Source organism: Ammodytes marinus, assembly GCF_949987685.1.
Source record: "Ammodytes marinus genome assembly, chromosome: 1".
NCBI classification, from domain to species: Eukaryota; Metazoa; Chordata; class Actinopteri; order Uranoscopiformes; family Ammodytidae; genus Ammodytes; species Ammodytes marinus.
In genome coordinates, this window is record NC_137230.1 from 2,645,580 (window position 1) to 2,664,538 (window position 18,959).

The 18,959-nt window shown below is 45.0% G+C and overlaps 1 protein-coding gene across 1 annotated transcript in view; it reads right to left on the bottom strand.

The window, feature by feature from the left end:
* Positions 1 to 266: 266 nt before the first annotated feature.
* Positions 267 to 18,959, bottom strand: part of lmnl3 (lamin L3) — a gene marked incomplete at both ends in the record, with an annotated part of 36,728 nt that continues 18,035 nt past the window's right edge. Inside the window, 4 exons of the mRNA XM_080045467.1 lie at positions 267 to 296; positions 457 to 579; positions 1,078 to 1,194; positions 1,445 to 1,552. Coding sequence (XP_079901593.1) covers positions 267 to 296; positions 457 to 579; positions 1,078 to 1,194; positions 1,445 to 1,552 — 378 coding nt within the window. The remainder of the gene's footprint in view (positions 297 to 456; positions 580 to 1,077; positions 1,195 to 1,444; positions 1,553 to 18,959) is intronic.

An 18,959-nucleotide genomic window follows, 5' to 3' on the forward strand; every position in this document is an offset into this window, starting at 1 on the left:
CGATTCCACAACGTTCTCTTCTAATCCAGTTGTATTGTATACATTTCATTACACTGAATTGGTTTCCGTCTCAATCAGCAATGGTCAAATTTCCCCCTGGTTGTCAAAACCCATTTGATTTGATCATATTCAGTTCACCACTCATTGCTATCAAATAAATAGTACAAATACATCTAGCTTTACTGCATTCATTGATGAAAACCACACTGCCCCTTCTTTGATTATTGTCCTAAACATGCCAGAACAAACAGCAAGCAGCCCCCTCCTCACCTATTGTCCAGCACAGTGTGTCCACTCTGCACTCAGGAGACACAACAACACTTCTTCCTTCTCTTTGGCTTCAGTGTAGGCAAGAGAAAAAGGTCAAGTCAAGTTTCACAGACTCAAGAAAGAATGTGTGCTTAAAACTTCATAACAAGGTTATTATGTGTTTCTGTGTTTGTGGGCTGGTTTTACCTGTCTCCCAAAGTGCTGGCTGTCAAACTCATCATGGAACTCCAGTTGAGTTCCCTGGTCCCCTAAGGCCCGCATGCACACCCTGCGCTCAGACACCTCCTGCAAAACATGCCTCATGAGAACCTTTGGCCAAAAAAGAACTTACAATATGCAATATGTGTTTCTGCACAAGGTGTCCACTAAATGATTCAACATCATGAAACCTAATATTGTATCAAAGGTGGATTCTGCGATTCTGAAGAAGCCTAGTTGTCAAAATCACTTTGTCAAAATCAGTGAATTTCTCTCCACGATCTGATACCTGTACGTACTGTGTGTGCGCTGTAACAAAACAGATCCAGTGTTTATACACAGCTTAGACTCTGTAAACAGGTACGGTGCAAGCTATAGTGGGCCACTTTTTTAACACACTTGTTTACAGACCCTATAGCTATACCCTATATTTGTATGAACACACAGTACGGACAGGTAGCAGATCGTGACGAGATTTAGACAAAAAGTGATTTTGACAAGAAGCGTTCTCCAGAATCGCTCCACCATAAAATGGTGGTCAACAAGTCGATATGAGGATTTGGAAGAAAATGAATCAAGCAGTGTGCGCAGTGTGTACACATGCTTTACCTCATGGTTAGAGTTGAGAAGGATGACCCTCACATCAGTGATGGAGCCCCAGCTCCTGTGGCCCTGCAGAATCAGGTTACCAGAATCAATCTCCGCCTCTACACCTGCTGCCCAGATCTGTACACACACACACACACACACACACACACACACACACACACACACACACACACACACTTTAATTCCATTTAAACCTAAAAGGGCCCCAATTAAACTGATTAAACAAATGTTACCATCCCCCAAACCGGTAAGTTCGATTCAGGGCCAATCAGAGTAGATTGTTTTGTTTTTCAGGAAGGCGGGGCTTAAAGAGACATGCTATAAAACGGATCGTTTCAGATATTGAAAATAATGGTGATCTTCTTACTGTGAGCGTCTGGCCAGCAGCCAGGACACAGGAGGGCGGGATGTGGAAGGAGATGTCTCCAGATTCGGGGAACATCCTACGAACCACCCAACCACCCAGGGGCTGCTCCTGGAAATGCACAATTGAGAAGCAGATGTTCAAATGTTGTTAAAGGATTGTTGTTCTGAAAGATCTACCCATGCTTTGAATAGGTAGATAACATTAAAAATAAGGAATGGGAATCCTCCACCTTAAATTTTTCGTGTCATAATTAGTGTGAATAATGGAGCGTCCAGCATTCCCACTAATTATTCTTATTCAGAATTGATTTCCGATTCAATGAATAGAGTTAATTTAACTGTGTGCATTTTTGAAGAAGAAATGGGCGAATCGGGCCCCTTTCAATCTTTCACACGGCCCGCATAGTAATTTAGGTAATTAAAAAAATATTTTTGCCTAAATAGCATGCCAATACTGGGACCTATGTCAGGAAGCAGGGTTAACAAACTGAGTTGCCCAGCTCTGAGAGGAGCAACTCTGGGTTATCGGTTTCAGAACAGCAGATCAGCGTTGGGTCAATCAACTCGGAGTCTGTTCACTCTGGGTTGAGCGCGTGCGCAAAAGATATCGTCAATGGATCGCTGATAACATGATTCACCATGGAAACAGAAGAAACAAATGCTTGATCCTCCCACTTCTCCACTTCTTAAAAAAACTAAAACTTCTCCACTCCTCCCACTAGAGTGAGAAATATTAATGAATGTACAATAGGCCTATGGTAGGGGAAGAATGAATTCATATGAATGTAGAGCATGTTCACGGTGTGTTAGTTGGCCCCTAATATGAACGACATGAGGGCTGAAAATACTGATCAAATAAATGATCGAGCAAACGTAAAATCATCAGGAAATTATAAAAACATCCCGGTGGAGATTTCTATGGAGTGGTTTTGCCTCAATCTGTACAGGGACGCGTGTGACAGTGACACTCTTTCCTCAGTCGGAGCTGCAGCGTAAAGTGAAAACAAACTCAGAGTCTGTTCCCTCAAACCTCCCAGTGAGCAGGTTAGTCTCACTGGGTCTGTTGCCGCAGTAACGTACTCTGAGTTGCGCTGAACCTGCTACCTGAAACGGAAAACCCAGAGTTTCCACTAACTCAGAGCCAACATACTCTGAGTTGCCTCAAAACCCGCTTTCTGAAATAGGCCCCTGATGATTAACTGTATCAAGTGTCTAAGGATGAATGCTAACATTATCTGGTTTCTAACTTTTGCCTTAAGTTATGATTTAGGTAGCTAGCTGCTTATAGCCCGCCCTTTTCATTTCCAATGGTGGCTTGGCATTTATTTACCAATGTAAGGTGTCATAAATAGTAGGGCTGTCAAACGATTAAAATTTTTAATCAGATTAATCACAGGATTCTGTGGATTAATCACGATTAATTTTACCATTCGAAACATGCACGAAAAATTTGAATTTTCTCTGTATATTGTTATATGAACGGAAAGATAAAGGACAGAAGGTGGATATGTACAAAATTAGTATTCTTATTAATTAAAAATCCAAATGATGGTTTTAATACTGAATTTTTTTTTAAATCAAACTAAAATATATAGGCCTACCTACCAAACCATAATTCAATTGGTCTGTCTCTACTATGTCTTTGGGAAAATATAGGCTATAGAATGGCATTTATTTTGTGAATCTATAGGTTGTGCATTCTTGAATACAACTTGATTACTGTGTGTGTGTGCGTGTGTGTGTGTGTGTGTGTGTGTGCACGTGTGTGTGCACACGCGCGCGCGACCACGTCGTAAGGGACTGATCATTTGTACCAGGAAGCCGATGTTATGTTGATGTCTACTCACACACACCTCTGAAAACTGCAGACGTTTGTGTCCTCGCGGGCTCTGAACAGAGCGGACGATGTGTCTCCTCTAGTTGCTCCCGACATCAACTGTCACCCGCGGCAGTTGATTTTATATACTATCTATGCCCCCGACACAGACGTGGCCGTTAGCAGTTTAAAACACGACATGGGCTAGCGTGCTGTTATGTTTGGCTGCGCGCAGCTACTGATCCTGGGTCAGCCACAATGTAGAGTGACTGTAGTACAGAGCCGGTGGGATGCACGGGGCGGATCATTCTGCACATGCGTTAATTGCGATTAAAAAAATTAACGCGTTTATTCCAGAAATTAATCACCCTGCGTTAACGCGATAATTTTGACAGCCCTAATAAATAGTTAACACTGGTGCTGCTGAGTAGGGATGGGAATTGATAAGAATTTAACGATTCCGATTCTGCTAATCGATCCGATTCCTTATCGATTCTCTTATCGATTCTCATTGGGTGAGAGAATAAGTACAAACTAGAAATGCAATTCCTGAAGAAATTGCGGTGTGAATGCTGCGCTGCTAAACTGAAGCTGATGCTGAATAAACTTCACTGCTGAATGTTGATGAAGAACGAAGGATGAATATATCTGAATGAACAGAATGGTTGAAAAATAGAATGTTTGAAAAATGTGGAATATTTGGAAGTTTGGATGGACTTTCTAGCTGAATTGAGGAATGAATTATGACCTTGAACTATGACCTCCAAAATGTAATCAGTTCATCTTTGAGTCAGAATCAACATGTGTACAAAATTTGAAGAAAAACCGTGGAAGCGTTCATGAGGTAATGCAGTCACAAAAGGCAATGTCACAGTGACCTTGAAATTTGAACTTTGACCTCTAAACTCTTGTGATGTCATCTCTGAGTCATAATAAACATCTGTGCAAAATCTGAAGAAAATCCGGTGACGTCTAAAATTTGGTGTTGGAACGGGGAATCGAACCCCCAACCCTGTGTTCAGCTCAATCAGGATACTACCATGTAATGCCCTGAAGGAGCTGAACATGTAAAATGTGGAATGAAGTTTATCGAATGAAAAATTACTGAGTTAACGCATCTTGAATTTTCTCCATACGCTCTCTCTCTCTCTGGTGTGTGTGTGTGTGTGTGGCTGTTGTGTGGGTGTGTGTGTGTGTCTGTGTGTCTGTGTGGTGTGTGTGTGTGTGTGTGTGTGTGTGTGTGTGTGTGTGTGTGTCTGTGTGTGTGTGTGTGTGTGTGTGTGTGTGTGTCTGTGTGGTGTGTGTGTGTGTCTGTGTGGTGTGTGTGTGTGTGTGTCTGTGTCTGTGTGTGTGTGTGTCTGTGTGGTGTGTGTGCCTGTGTGGTGTGGTGTGTGTGTGTGTGTGTCTGTGTGGTGTGTGTGCCTGTGTGGTGTGGTGTGTGTGTGTGTGTCTGTGTGGTGTGTGTGTGTGTGTGTCTGTGTGTGTGTGTGGTGTGAGTGTGTGTGTCTGTGTGGTGTGTGTGTGTGTGTGTGTGTCTGTGTGTGTCTGTGTGTGTGAGTGTGTGTGTGTGTGTGGTGTGAGTGTGTGTGTCTGTTTGGTGTGTGTGTCTGTGTGTGTGTGTGTGTGTGTGTGTGTGTGTGTGTGTGTGTGTGTGTGTGTCTGTGTCTGTGTGGTGTGTGTGTGGTGTGAGTGTGTGTGTCTGTGTGTGTGTGTGTCTGTGTGTGTGTGTCTGTGTGTGTGTGTGTGTGTGTGTGTGTGTGTGTGGTGTGAGTGTGTGTGTGTGTGTCTGTGTGTGTGTCTGTGTGTGTGTTGTATGTGTGTGTGGTGTGAGTGTGTGTGTCTGTGTGGTGTGTGTGTGTGTGTGTGTGTGTCTGTGTGTGTCTGTGTGTGTGTGTGTGTGGTGTGTGTGTGTGTGTGTGTGTGTGTGTGTTGTATGTGTGTGTGGTGTGAGTGTGTTTGTGTGTGTGTGTGCGTGTGTGTGTGTCTGTGTCTCTGTGTGTGTGTTTGTGTGTGTGTGTGTGTGTGTGTGTGTGTCTGTGAGTGTGTGTGTCTGTGTGTGTGTGTGTGTGGTGTGAGTGTGTGTGTGTGTGTCTGTGTGTGTGTCTGTGTGTGTGTTGTATGTGTGTGTGGTGTGAGTGTGTTTGTGTGTGTGTGCGTGTGTGGTGTGTGTGTGTGTGTCTGTGTCTCTGTGTGTGTGTTTGTGTGTGTGTTTGTGTGTGTGTGTGTCTGTGTGGTGTGTGTGTGTGTGTCTGTGTGTGTGTGTGCGTGTGTGTGTCTGTGTGTGTCTGTGTGGTGTGTGTGTGTGGTGAGAGTGTGTGTGTCTGTTTGGTGTGTGTGTGTGTATGTGTGTGTCTGTGTGTGTGTGTGTGTGTGTGTGTCTGTGTCTGTGTGGTGTGAGTGTGTGTGTGTGTGTGTGTGTGTGTGTGTGTGTGTGTGTGTGTCTGTGTGTGTGTGTGTGTGTGTCTGTGTGTGTGTGTGTGTGTCTGTGTGGTGTGTGTGTGTGTGTGTGTGTCTGTGTGTGTGTGTGTGTGTGTGTCTGTGTGTGTGTGTCTGTGTGGTGTGTGTGTGTTTTTGTCTGTGTGTGTGTGTGTGTGTGTCTGTGTGTGTGGTGTGTGTGTCTGTGTGTCTGTCTGTCTGTGTGTCTGTCTGTCTGTCTGTCTGTCTGTCTGTCTGTCTGTCTGTCTGTCTGTCTGTCTGTCTGTCTGTGTGTGTGTGTGTGTGTGTGTGTGTGTGTGTGTGTGTGTCTGTGTGTGTGTGTGTGTGTGTGTGTCCCTCTCTCCCTCTCCCTCTCTATGGAGCATAAGGGATTGGAGTTTGACCTACATTAGCCTATGACGTCATCGTTGAGTCAAAGGCAGGTGCACGTTCAGGGGTCACCATGGTAACAGACAGCTAATCAGTGTCAATTGTAAACAGCTGGTAATCTACACACGTACGGCCACTTGTCTCCCCAACCAGATCACACTCACAGAGGTTTTAAATGAACGCATAAGCCGAAACTGCTGCTCATATCTCGCAAACCGTTTGTCTGACAGAAAAAATGATCGAACTTTCAGAATCAGAAGATTCCAATTAATATTCAGTGTCAAATGTGTATCTTTAATGTAAAAACGTTTTAGTTGAGAGCAGTTTACGTTTAGATTTCTGGTGTTCTTTTTTATTTCCTCTCCTCCACTCTGCCACACTCTAAATATCACAAAAATTGATGTTACATGCGTCAAACATGGCTGAGTAATTTGAAAACTATGCATTTTTTTTAAAAGGTTGAATTTTAACAATGAAAGATGAAAGATAGCTGAACTGTTTCTCGAAGAAATTAACTTTGTAGGATGAAGTATCAGTGAGCTTGAAGTGTTAGAAATCAGTGCAAAACGCTTTGCGTTTTGCCGATTTCCCAATGTATTCCCTATAGGGATTTTGGGTGTAATAAGCCTTTAAATATCTCTGAAGTTATGAATTTTATGAAAAAATAGTGAATTATGGAAATGTGCTCCCGTGCAAGATGAACATGGGACACTTTGAATCGAGTTTCTACGATGAAGTATGAACGAGTAGGAGGAATCATAATTTTGTATGAAATATTAATTTCATAAAAAGTCGAATTTATTTGAAATTATGGATTTTATGAAAAATCTGTTCACGAATAATTGTTGTCTGGAATGAGCTGAACATTTAGACGTAAGAATGGTGTTTCTAGGATGAATTGTCAGGGAGAAGAAGAGACTTTAAACTTTTCATAATTTTGGTTTAATTGCTTATTAATTATGAAGTTATGAATTTTTTTGAAAATTTTGAATGAAAGCCGGAATGTGAAAAATGGGCTGAATATGAAGATGGTTGAATATAGTTTGTGGAATGAAGCATGTTGAAGATATGGACGTGCATGAATTTGGGCGGAATAATAATAATAAGAATAATAATAAATACGTAGAATATCAATGCTGTGAATGCTTTCAGCATTCACACCAATTAGTTTGTTTGTATTAACTCTCTTTAATATTTTATCAGAGGTGTGTGTCTAGTGTGTGCCTTGAAAGAGTATCAAGCGTAGGCTACTTTAGGATTAGGAAATTGTCAATTTTCACATTAATTGGTCCAGACAAAAAAATAAAGGTTTGGGGTCAGTCTTCAACTTGAGGCAAGTTTGTGTCCCTGGCAGATATAATGAAAATAAAAGCACATTTCTTATTTTTAAAGTTTGTCACACTTAATTTACACTAACATGGTACACCAGTCAATATTTTTATTGTTATATGTGGTTTTGGCTATATATCCTTTGTCCCCGGGTCCAGTTTTGGACATTCAAACTGGCTTAATTGTAAAATTCAATACTGATATAGTATTACTTTAAACATTTAATAATACAAAAGGGTGTATTTTAATTAAATGTATGATGGATTTTAAGAAATATTAGTATTTTATGTATTATTTTATTAAAAGAACACTTGTCCCTTAGGTTCACCGTCATTTCCATCACACTGAACAAAATGTGAATTATGGGAGGTTTCTTTAGGGTTTGTGTACGAGGTGATCACAACATAGTCATGTGACAGTAGAGCCAATGGCTAGAGGAGACATTCAGCTCCATGGAGGGAACAGACAACCGTAGAAGTCAATGTAAAGGTCGCTTAAATCAAGAATATGTTTATTGGTTGTCATTTCCAAACAACTCATATTTCCTTTAAATTATTAATTTATGAGAAAATAAAAAATGTATGTTGTGTATTTTGAATGTATGTTGTGTATATTTACTAGCACCATAACCGGTGGAAACTGTGTCTTGTTATTATTCACCGCTAGGTGAACGCCGGCAGTAAAACAAAAAGAAGAAGAAACGCTGGGTGATCGGCGCCAGTAAAAAAAAACAAAGAAGAAATTTCGTATTTCCGGTGGAGCTCCGTTTCGCCATGGGTCTGCAAATAGGTACTCTTGCATGTTACCATCTTCACTTCCTCATTAAACTTGTACTCTCCAATAAGATGAGCTGTGATTCGCAAATAACTCTTCATACAGGAATCTTATTGGCTTATAGGTACTCAGCTTAAAACACATTGAAAATAATTTACATGTTACCAAAAAAACAATGGATTATGGAAAATGCAGTGTCCATTCAGTTTACCCACTTATAAAATAAACACTTTATTTATTAAGCAGTAATTACCCATATATTAAATAAATCATCTTGTATTTATTTAACTGTGTTTTAGTAGGTCCCTACATATCTTAGTCAAGGTGGTCATTGGCCAGGGTCACAGGAGGCGAGGCGCCGAGCGCCGCATCGAAAGTTTTGGGGGTATTTTGCTCGAAGATGCCAATGCGCACTATAGAAATAAACAACTGTTTATTTGAATACAGTTGTGCAATTGTGTTTGCTATGTGCAGGTAAAATTTTAAAGACAGTACAAAACACAATTAAAGAAAACTTCTACTGTTTTGGTGCAGACACACTAAATACAAATAATAGACCATACACTTGTGGCACATCAAGTGCAAATTCAACTTTTTAAAGTTCCTTTATGGATGGGGTGCTGTGATTATTGTGGACAATAGGCCTACTGTGATGCGATAGCCTGTAGGGGAGAACGGGGTAATTTGTCACATGGGTTGGATGTCACATTCGTTATATCTCGCCACCAGAGCGCGCTAGCTGTGAAATGTTGATATAAAAAAGGTCCAGAATTGGGATCAGAGGTCACATACATAGACTTCCTTGGAGGAAGACAGCTGCATTTCAGGTGAGAGGATGTTTTGTGTTTTTCATGTCAAATTCAAAATATTTTGCTTCTCAGTATTTTTCTTCTAGGCTTTTACACAAATGGGTTTATAACAAAACACTTGTTACCCTCAGAAAGTGTGAAGGGTAAACTATAGTTTAGATTGTGGTTAGCAAGCTAATTAGTTGTCAGATGGTTGTTGGCCTTGATGCTAGCAAGAAATTCAAGTTGGGGTTGGTCGTCAAATTTTTTGGGGGGTTGGTTGTCACATGTTATCTCAAGGCTGCAGCCAGAAAAGGAACCCAATAACGAAAGAAATTGTCAAGCTGTATCCTCACTGACACCCCAGAGAAGGAAAGAATAGAGCAGGAAAAGGCAGCTAGCAAGCAAAAGAAAAAAGGGCAACAAAATCAAAACAACCCAGTGCATCCCAAACTAGACCAGCTGCCAAGGCTACAGAACGTTATGTAGGCCTATTTGTCAACTTGACAATGCAATTAAACATTCAAATTTGGTTCTGCCTCCTTGCCTTCTTTTTAAGATTTTTCCCATTAAGATAACATTGTGACAAACAACCCCATAGTGTGTGACAACCGACCCCTTGATGGGGTTGGTTGTCACAATGTGTCAGAGGCCCTGTTTCCACCTGGCATTAATATGTGGTTCTGAGGAATCCGATCGTTATATGTAAATGTAATATGCTTGTTCACACCTGGCCTTAACAATGCGTCTTCTATGCGCGTTTGCGATCCGGATTCGAATTCCCCGCGCTGTATGGAAATCAGCTCGTACATCATTTCCGCTTATACACTCCATCTTCAATGTTTTCTGTTTTCTGTTGTCTGTTTACCTGCAACAGTGCGCTTTTATGACGTGAATTGTCGCGTGAATGAGTACGCGTTTCCGCCCAGTCACTCGCCGCAGTTGAGTGGGCGGGGCCTAATGTGTATGAGATGCGCATATGCGTTTCCACTGTAATGGGTATGTGGATAAGTGGTCTCAAACCACCTCCGAATGTGGATAATTTCAATGCGCATTCAATGCGCATTGAGCGTGTTTCCACCTGTAGTTAGCGCGATCGGATCCTAAAAACCACATATTAATGCCAGGTGGAAACAGGGCCAGAGTGTCTTTGATGGTAAATTACTTCTTCATTACAATAAGTTGGAAAAAAAGAGAGACACACATTTCTAGCCAACACCTTAAGCTTCAATTTAATGTAGGAATGGCTATTGACAGATGTTTTGGTGATGAGCAATTCTCACTAGAGTAAAAAGTGTGCCTACTTACCCCGTTCTCCCCTAATTCATTAATGGTTATTATTAGCCTACTTGCTTGATTTCTTTTTAAATACAGGTCGTTTTGGAAGATGTCTTTCTGTCACTACTTCAGCCACAATTTAGTTTTTTGTCACTTGTCTGTTCCCATATTAACTCTCTTGTCATTTCAGACCCGGCCACTCTCCCCTGCTCTGCACTCCCTGCTGATTACTTCCACCTGGCCTAACCACACTCACCTGCTCCCCATCAGCTATTAGCCCCACAGTATATATACCGGTTCATTCCCTCAGTTCCCTGCCAGATTGTCTTTGTGTTACATTGCTCTCCAGCCTATTCTGAATTCCTGCCTGTTTACCTGCCTGCCTATTCGTGTTTTGACCCATCCTTTTTGGATTTTGGATTATCCCTTTGCCTGCCCCTCTTGGACTTGTTGCCTCGCTACCACCTGGTTTGATTCTTCATTAAACTTTGTTGCAATACCTGAACTGTTTGTTGTCGTGCTATTGGGTTCTGGCCTGCCATTTTGGTACAATCCTGACAGTACAATCTGGCCAAAAGATGAACCCAGCCGACACAAAGGCTCTTAAGGAAGAAGTGGCAGCACAAGGTGCCGCCCTACACCAGCATTCGAGACAGTTCACCGCTATGGAAGTGGCTTTCCAGGAAGCTTCGGAACGCCACAATCAGCATTTTGAGGTTCTGAGCGGCCAGCTCCAGCAGCTCACGCTGGCCAGTCAGACCCCAGCGGTTCAACCACCCACCAGCCCTCCTGTCCCTGCTGTCTCCCGGCCAGAGCCCCGCTTAAGTGCTCTAGAGCGCTTTTCTGGAGCTCCAGATACCTGTCGCTCCTTTCTGACTCTGTGCTCATTGACTTTTGAACTACAACCTCTCACATATCCCACGGAGAGGTCGAGAGTGGCTTTCATGATCACCCAGCTTACTGGGCGGGCCCGGAACTGGGGTGCCGCCGAGTGGGAGAAGCAGTCGGCTCTCTGTTCTTCTGTGGCTGCCTTCTCTGAGGGTCTTCGGAAGGTGTTTGATCATGCTACCCCTGGTCGAGAGGCTGCTCGGGGTCTGTTTAACCTGGCTCAGGGGAGCCGGAGAGTGACTGATTATTCCATCGAGTTCCGGACTATCGCTGCAGAGAGTGACTGGAACTCTTCCTCCCTGGCTGACGCCTTTTACAACGGACTTTCTGATGCCATCAAGGACGAGCTGGCGGCCCGGGATCCTCCAGGGGATTTGGACGTTCTCATCGCCACCGCTATCCGCATCGATGGACGTATCCAGGAGAGGAGACGAGAGAAGGTACTGACCAGCACTTCCCGTAGCCTTCCACGTCTTCCAGTTTCACCTTCCACTTCAACGTGTTTTCCTACCGCTGCTGCCTCTAGTGACCCAGTTGAACCCATGCAGCTGGGCAGGACCAGGCTGTCAGCTGCTGAACGACAACGGCGCCAAAGGGAGAACTGTTGCATGTACTGTGGAGAGGGAGGCCATTACGTGTCATCCTGTCCAGTAAAAGACAGGGCTCACCAGGAATCCAGAGGGCGCTGGTGAGCCGCATCAAGAACTTTGAAGGTCCCTCTCGAGCACTACTTCATGCCCAGCTCAACTTTAATGGTCTGTCCCATACTGTCGCTGTCCTCATTGACTCGGGAGCTGACACCAACCTTCTGGATCGGGGCCTTGCCATGCAGCTGGGTATTAACCAGGAACCCTTGGCCGAGCCTATTGAGGCTACTGCTCTCGATGGGCGCCTCCTCTGCACTGTAACCCATCGCACAGTTCCTATTCATCTGGGCATATCAGGTAACCACACTGAATCACTAACCTTTCACCTGATTAATGCACCTCAGCAGCCAGTTGTCTTGGGGTATCCTTGGTTAATTAAACATAATCCACACATTGACTGGAGAACCGGTTCCATTCTACAATGGAGTGATCAATGTCTTGCGGTCTGTCTGAAATCTGCCTTGTTACCTGCCTGCAGCACCCCTTCTTCTAATGAATTCCCAGATCTCTCAGGTGTCCCGTCGGAGTACTACGACTTAAAGGAGGTGTTTAACAAGGTACGGGCCACCTCTCTTCCCCCACACCGCCCGTATGATTGTGCCATTGACCTCCTCCCTGGCTCATCCCCACCCAGGGGGAGGCTCTACTCTCTGTCAGCCCCGGAAACCAGGACCATGGACGAATACATAAACAACTCACTGGCAGCAGGCCTCATCCGTCCCTCTTCATCACCTGCTGGAGCAGGGTTTTTCTTCGTGGGTAAGAAGGACAAATCCCTCCGGTCCTGCATCGATTACCGCGGTCTGAATGATGTCACCATTAAGAACAGGTACATTTGAACTTTTGCAAGGGGCCTCTGTGTTTACCAAGCTTGATCTCAGGAATGCCTATCACCTAGTTCGCATTCGGGAGGGGGATGAGTGGAAGACGGCGTTCAATACCCCTAGGGGCCACTACGAGTACCTGGTAATGCCTTTCGGACTCACAAATGCTCCTGCAGTATTCCAAGCCTTAGTGAATGATGTGCTCCGGGATTTTCTCAATGTATTTGTGTTTGTTTATCTTGATGACATCCTCATCTTCTCCAAGTCCGAACAGGACCATGTGCAGCATGTCCGCAGGGTTCTCCAGAGACTCCTAGAGAACCAGCTGTTCGTGAAGGTCGAGAAGTCCGAGTTCCATGCCACTGAGGTGTCGTTCCTGGGATACATAATTTCAGTCGGAAGTATTCACATGGATCCCACCAAGATTAAAGCGGTGGTGGATTGGCCGGTCCCCACCACTCGTAAGAAGCTTCAACAATTTCTGGGGTTTGCCAATTTCTATCGTAGGTTTATCCGCAACTATAGTTCTGTAGCAGCTCCCCTGACAGCCCTCACCTCCCAAAAGGTAGCCTTCCAATGGTCCCCTGCTGCAGGAAGGGTGTTCAGGGAGTTAAGGTCACGGTTCTCTTCTGCTCCCATCCTCATCCTACCAGATCCAGAACGCCAGTTTGTCGTTGAGGTGGATGCGTCAGACTCCGGGGTGGGGGCAGTCCTGTCTCAGCGGTCAGGTAAAGACCAAAAGTTACATCCATGTGCCTTTTTCTCCCGCAAATTGTCCCCAGCGGAGAGAAATTATGACGTTGGAAACCGGGAGCTATTGGCGGTTAAGATGGCTCTCGAGGAGTGGAGGCACTGGTTGGAGGGGGCGAAGAATCCGTTTGTGGTGTGGACGGACCACAAAAACCTGGAGTACATCCGGTCAGCCAAACGGTTGAACTCCCGTCAGGCCAGGTGGGCGTTGTTCTTTAATCGTTTTGATTTTACCCTGTCTTATCGCCCAGGTTCTAGGAACGTCAAACCAGATGCCCTGTCCCGTCAGTTCCAATCCGAACATGTTCCCACACAACCTGAGAGCATCCTCCCCACTAAGATGGTCATCGGCGCAGTTACCTGGGACATTGTGGACAAGGTAAAACGGGCCCAGGCCGACCACCCGGCCCCCAGTGCTTGCCCTGATAATCGTCTGTATGTGCCTGTGAATCTCCGCTCTCAGGTCCTCCAGTGGGGACATTCTTCTCGCCTTGCCTGTCATCCAGGGGTTAGGCGCACTCTAGCCCTGCTGAAGCAACGGTTCTGGTGGGCTACCATGGAAGAGGACGCCAAGGAGTTCATCGCTGCTTGCTGTGTTTGCTCCCAGCACAAGATCGCTCGCCATGCCCCTGCGGGCCTTCTTCAGCCACTGCCTGTTCCTCATCGTCCGTGGTCCCACATCTCGATCGACTTCGTCACCGGACTGCCTCCCTCCGAGGGTAACACCACTATTCTTACTATTGTGGACAGATTTTCTAAATCTGCTCAGTTTGTTCCGTTGCCCAAGTTACCATCTGCCAAGGAAACAGCTGAAATTATGTTGCATCATGTTTTCCGTCTGCACGGCCTTCCCTGTGACATTGTCTCCGACCGGGGGCCGCAGTTCACTTCTCGTTTCTGGACAGAGTTTTGTCAGCTGTTGGGGGCCACGGTCAGCTTATCCTCGGGTTTCCATCCTCAATCCAACGGCCAGACTGAGCGGATGAACCAGGAGATGGAGACTGCCTTGCGCTGCATCACATCCCAGAACCCGTCCTCCTGGTCCAAGCAGCTCCTATGGGTGGAGTATGCTCACAACACACTTCCAAGTTCAGCAACAGGTCTTTCCCCCTTCCAGTGCTCTCGAGGATATCAACCTCCATTGTTCCCTGAGCAGGAGCGAGAGGCCAGTGTCCCGTCTGTCCAGGCGTTCGTCCAGCGATGTCGGCGCACCTGGGTGCGGGCCCGTGCTGCTCTCCTGCGCTCGTCCGACCGATACCAGAGATATGCCAATCGCCGTCGGACCCCTGCACCCGGTTACACTCCGGGTCAGAAGGTTTGGTTGTCTACACGGGACCTTCCGCTCCGGGTGGAGTCTAGGAAGTTGGCTCCCAGGTTTGTGGGTCCGTTCTCCATCAATAAAGTCATCAATCCTGCTGCAGTCCGTCTCCGTCTTCCTCGCTCCATGAGGATCCATCCCACCTTCCATGTATCCAAGATCAAACCCGTTAAAGAGTCCCAGCTCCAGCCCTCCTCCAGACCCCCGCCGCCCCCCCAGCTCATTGATGGAGGGCCTGCCTACTCGGTTCATCGTCTCATCAGGTCGCGACGACGGGGAAGGGGTTTCCAATACTTGGTTGATTGGGAGGGTTATGGCCCTGAGGAGCGCTCGTGGGTCCCGGCTCGCCACATCCTGGACCCCGACCTCATCACCACATTCCATAGGGACCATCCTGATCAGCCTGGTGGGACGTCAGGAGCCGTCCCTAGAGGGGGGGGTTCTGTCACTACTTCAGCCACAATTTAGTTTTTTGTCACTTGTCTGTTCCCATATTAACTCTCTTGTCATTTCAGACCCGGCCACTCTCCCCTGCTCTGCACTCCCTGCTGATTACTTCCACCTAGCCTAACCACACTCACCTGCTCCCCATCAGCTATTAGCCCCACAGTATATATACCGGTTCATTCCCTCAGTTCCCTGCCAGATTGTCTTTGTGTTACATTGCTCTCCAGCCTATTCTGAATTCCTGCCTGTTTACCTGCCTGCCTATTCGTGTTTTGACCCATCCTTTTTGGATTTTGGATTATCCCTTTGCCTGCCCCTCTTGGACTTGTTGCCTCGCTACCACCTGGTTTGATTCTTCATTAAACTTTGTTGCAATACCTGAACTGTTTGTTGTCGTGCTATTGGGTTCTGGCCTGCCATTTTGGTACAATCCTGACACTTTCCCAATTTAAAACATAAAAATAAAGCAGCATTGAAAATTCAGAAAATAAATCTTGTTGGCCTACACTAGCAGGCTGTTCTACAAATAACTCAATAGTTGAAATAATAAATACAATGTGTTTTCCCCTTAAAATGTCTAAATGCATTTCAAAGACAGTAACAGTGTGGCACTTCTTTAAACTTACTGAAACTTGCAGGGGCCATCACTCTCATGTATTCATCAGACTTTTCTTTGCGCTGTCGGATCGGATAGATAGGTTGTGTTGCCACAGTGATGTGGAGTCTTAAACTGTTCGAGCTTTGCCAGCACTTATTTCTGTACAGCTAAATATCCCCATTAGTGCAGCTGGTAACCAGAACGATCGTGCATTTTGTGATAAAAGCATGAAATTTGGTACACTTATAGCCAAAGGCATTCTCAAAAGATTTGGATATGGAGCCACCATGAATTTTCAAAATGGCGCCCATGGCAGCCATCTTTCAAAATGGCTGTCAGTAACAACTGTTCGCTTATGAATGATGGATATAATATGATGTTTCAGACTTATTTACCATACATAGTACTTGGTAAATGTCTTTTGGATAATCTAAATGTGTCATTAAATATTCAAGATGGCTGACATCTTCAAGATTGCAGCCATCACAGGACATGGAGCTCTTTTCAAGGTTATTCATTGCTTGCCAGACCCGAGATGGAAACCTAGAGGAGTTCTTTCGACACGAGAACCAACCATGTCCACCAGCGCTTTCTGATGGGGGAGGTCTCCGACTGGGAGTGAAGAGTGATCTGCTTCCATGCCTGGAACAAGTTCACAGTGCATACTCTGACAGTCCAAAGGTTACCTGCACCATTGTAGATGGGGCAGCCATCATCCAGATGCTGAAACCAAGTTCAGTAAAAACCTTCAATGACTATGCCCATGTGATCTTCATTCCATATCTGACCAGAAAGTTTGAAACTGTGTCCAGGCTTGATCTGGTGTGGGACCGCTACTTGTCTGACTCTCTGAAAGCTGCTACGAGAGCAAAGCGTGGCACTGGAATTCGGAGACGTGTGGTAGGTGATGCAGCCATTCCCAGGAACTGGCAAAACTTTCTTAGAGTTGACAGCAACAAGACTGAGTTGTTTGCCTTTCTCTCGGAGGCTCTGCTCAGATGGTTTGTGCAGGAGGATAAACAGCTTGTCATCACAAGTGACATGGAAGTCCTTAGCAAGCCACCTCTCCCAGATAGGACATCGATTGCTCCTTGCACGCATGAGGAAGCGGATAGTCGCATGTTATTGCACGTAGCCCATGCAGCAAGAAACGGCCACCACAAAATTATGATTCAAACAGTTGATACTGATGTTGTGGTGCTGGCTGTGGCAGTGGCTCAGACTCTACAACCAGAGGATGAGCTTTGGTTGGCTTTCGGTACTGGTAAGAATTTTCAATATTTGGCAGCCCATGAAATTGCAGCAGGGCTCGGGCCCGAGAAAGCATGTGCACTACCAGTGTTCCATGCATTGACGGGTTGTGACACTGTGTCAAGCTTTGTTGGCCATGGGAAAAAGACTGCATGGGCTGTATGGTCTGTGCTTCCAGAACTTACACATGCCCTGTTGAAAGTGTCTTCAGCCCCAGATGACATACCACAGGAGGTAATGGCCACAATTGAGAGGTTTGTTATCTTAGTCTATGACCGAACCAGCACATGTACAGAAATCAATACGGCAAGGAGGAAGTTATTTGCAAAGAGGCACAATGTGCAAACAATCCCCCCTACCAAGGCTGCCCTAGAAGAGCATGTTAAGAGAGCTGTATACCAAGGAGGGCACGTGTGGGGTACAGTCCTGGTGTCAACACCAGAACTACCTTCAACGTGCGAATGGGGCTGGTCAAAGTCACCTGAGGGGGACTATGAACCCTTCTGGACATGCCTACCAGATGCAGGCCAGTCAAGTTATGAACTTGTCTCATGCAAATGCAAGAAGGGTTGTGTTGGGCAGTGTAAGTGCAAAAAATCCCACTTACAGTGCACAGCCCTTTGTGTCTGTGAAGGCGAGTGTGACTAGTCTTCCCTGCGATAGACCCTAGGTTTCCCTTGCTTAACATGAGTATTTTGAGATAGAAAGAAGATTCTTAGAAATTCCAAAGTTCCCAATTCAAATTCTGCATCAAGATAAATGTATAATTAAACATAGAGATCATCCATATCTAACCAGTTGGCGGCCATTTTGAATTTTCAATTAAAATGTTCCACTATCCAAAAGACATTTACCAAGTAGTATGAATGGTAAATAAGTCTGAAATATCATATTAAATCCATCATTCATAAGAAAACAGTTGTTGCTGGTGGACATTTTGAAAAATGGCTGCCATGGGCGCCATGTTGAAAATTCATGATGGCTCCACATCCAAATCTTTTGAGAATGCCTTTGGCTATAAGTGTACCAAATTTCATGCTTTTATCACAAAATGCACAATTCCTTTATATTTTGGAACTAACCTCTTGTAGGTAGAAACATCGCTGCGTTTATTTTCGCCACCGAAATGGAAACTTAACAAGAAGGTTGCAAGCAAGCCCCAACCTCAGCGATTTTTACCAGCATCCAATAAGGAAGTGACCACAACTGTAGTAACCGGAAGTGCCACTAGGGGGGTAGAAGCAGAAGACAGCCATCTCTCATTGACTCACTTGTTAAACAGGCTGTTTTCAAAGTCTTATTAAACCTATTTACAGCCTGGTCCACAAAACCATTTTAGTCTTTATGTTTAGGTCATATCTCCATGACAACACTGAGGGGGGTGATTTTTTTCGGACCACGCTAGTTTTTATTTTATCGGAGGTTAGAATGTATTGGTGCGATCTCTTGAGTGACAGCTCTCCGCCCGTTGTCCCTTACTTTGCCTCGGAGGTATACGTCAGCTATCTCCCTCCCCCTCACAAAATGGCGACACGCACAAACCAGGATTATTGGATGCCATGTGAATAACTGAGGTCAGCCCGGATGCTACATCCATATTATTTACTATCTATGGTTGCAAGTGGCCGTATTGTCGCCTTTTTGCTTGAATTACAACCAAACTTTAGAGCGCTTCTGCCTCGACGCCATGTTTGCTGCGTTCTGAACCAAAACAAAGCAGCGTGAGTGTCAAGTCATGACGCATTTGCAGCGAGCGGAACCGTTAAGCAGAACCGTTAAGCAGGCATGTTAACGATTCCAAGGAATTGGTTCACTAGGCACCGGTTCTGAACAAGAACCGGTTCTCGATTCCCATCCCTACTGCTGAGTAATGATTCCTAAAACAAAATACCCACAACATTTCACAGACACACAATCCAGGAGAATACAGATTGTAAAGCAATACAAAATGCCTGAGAGCCTTACGGCATTATATTCCATTATATTTGTTTCACCAGGAACCT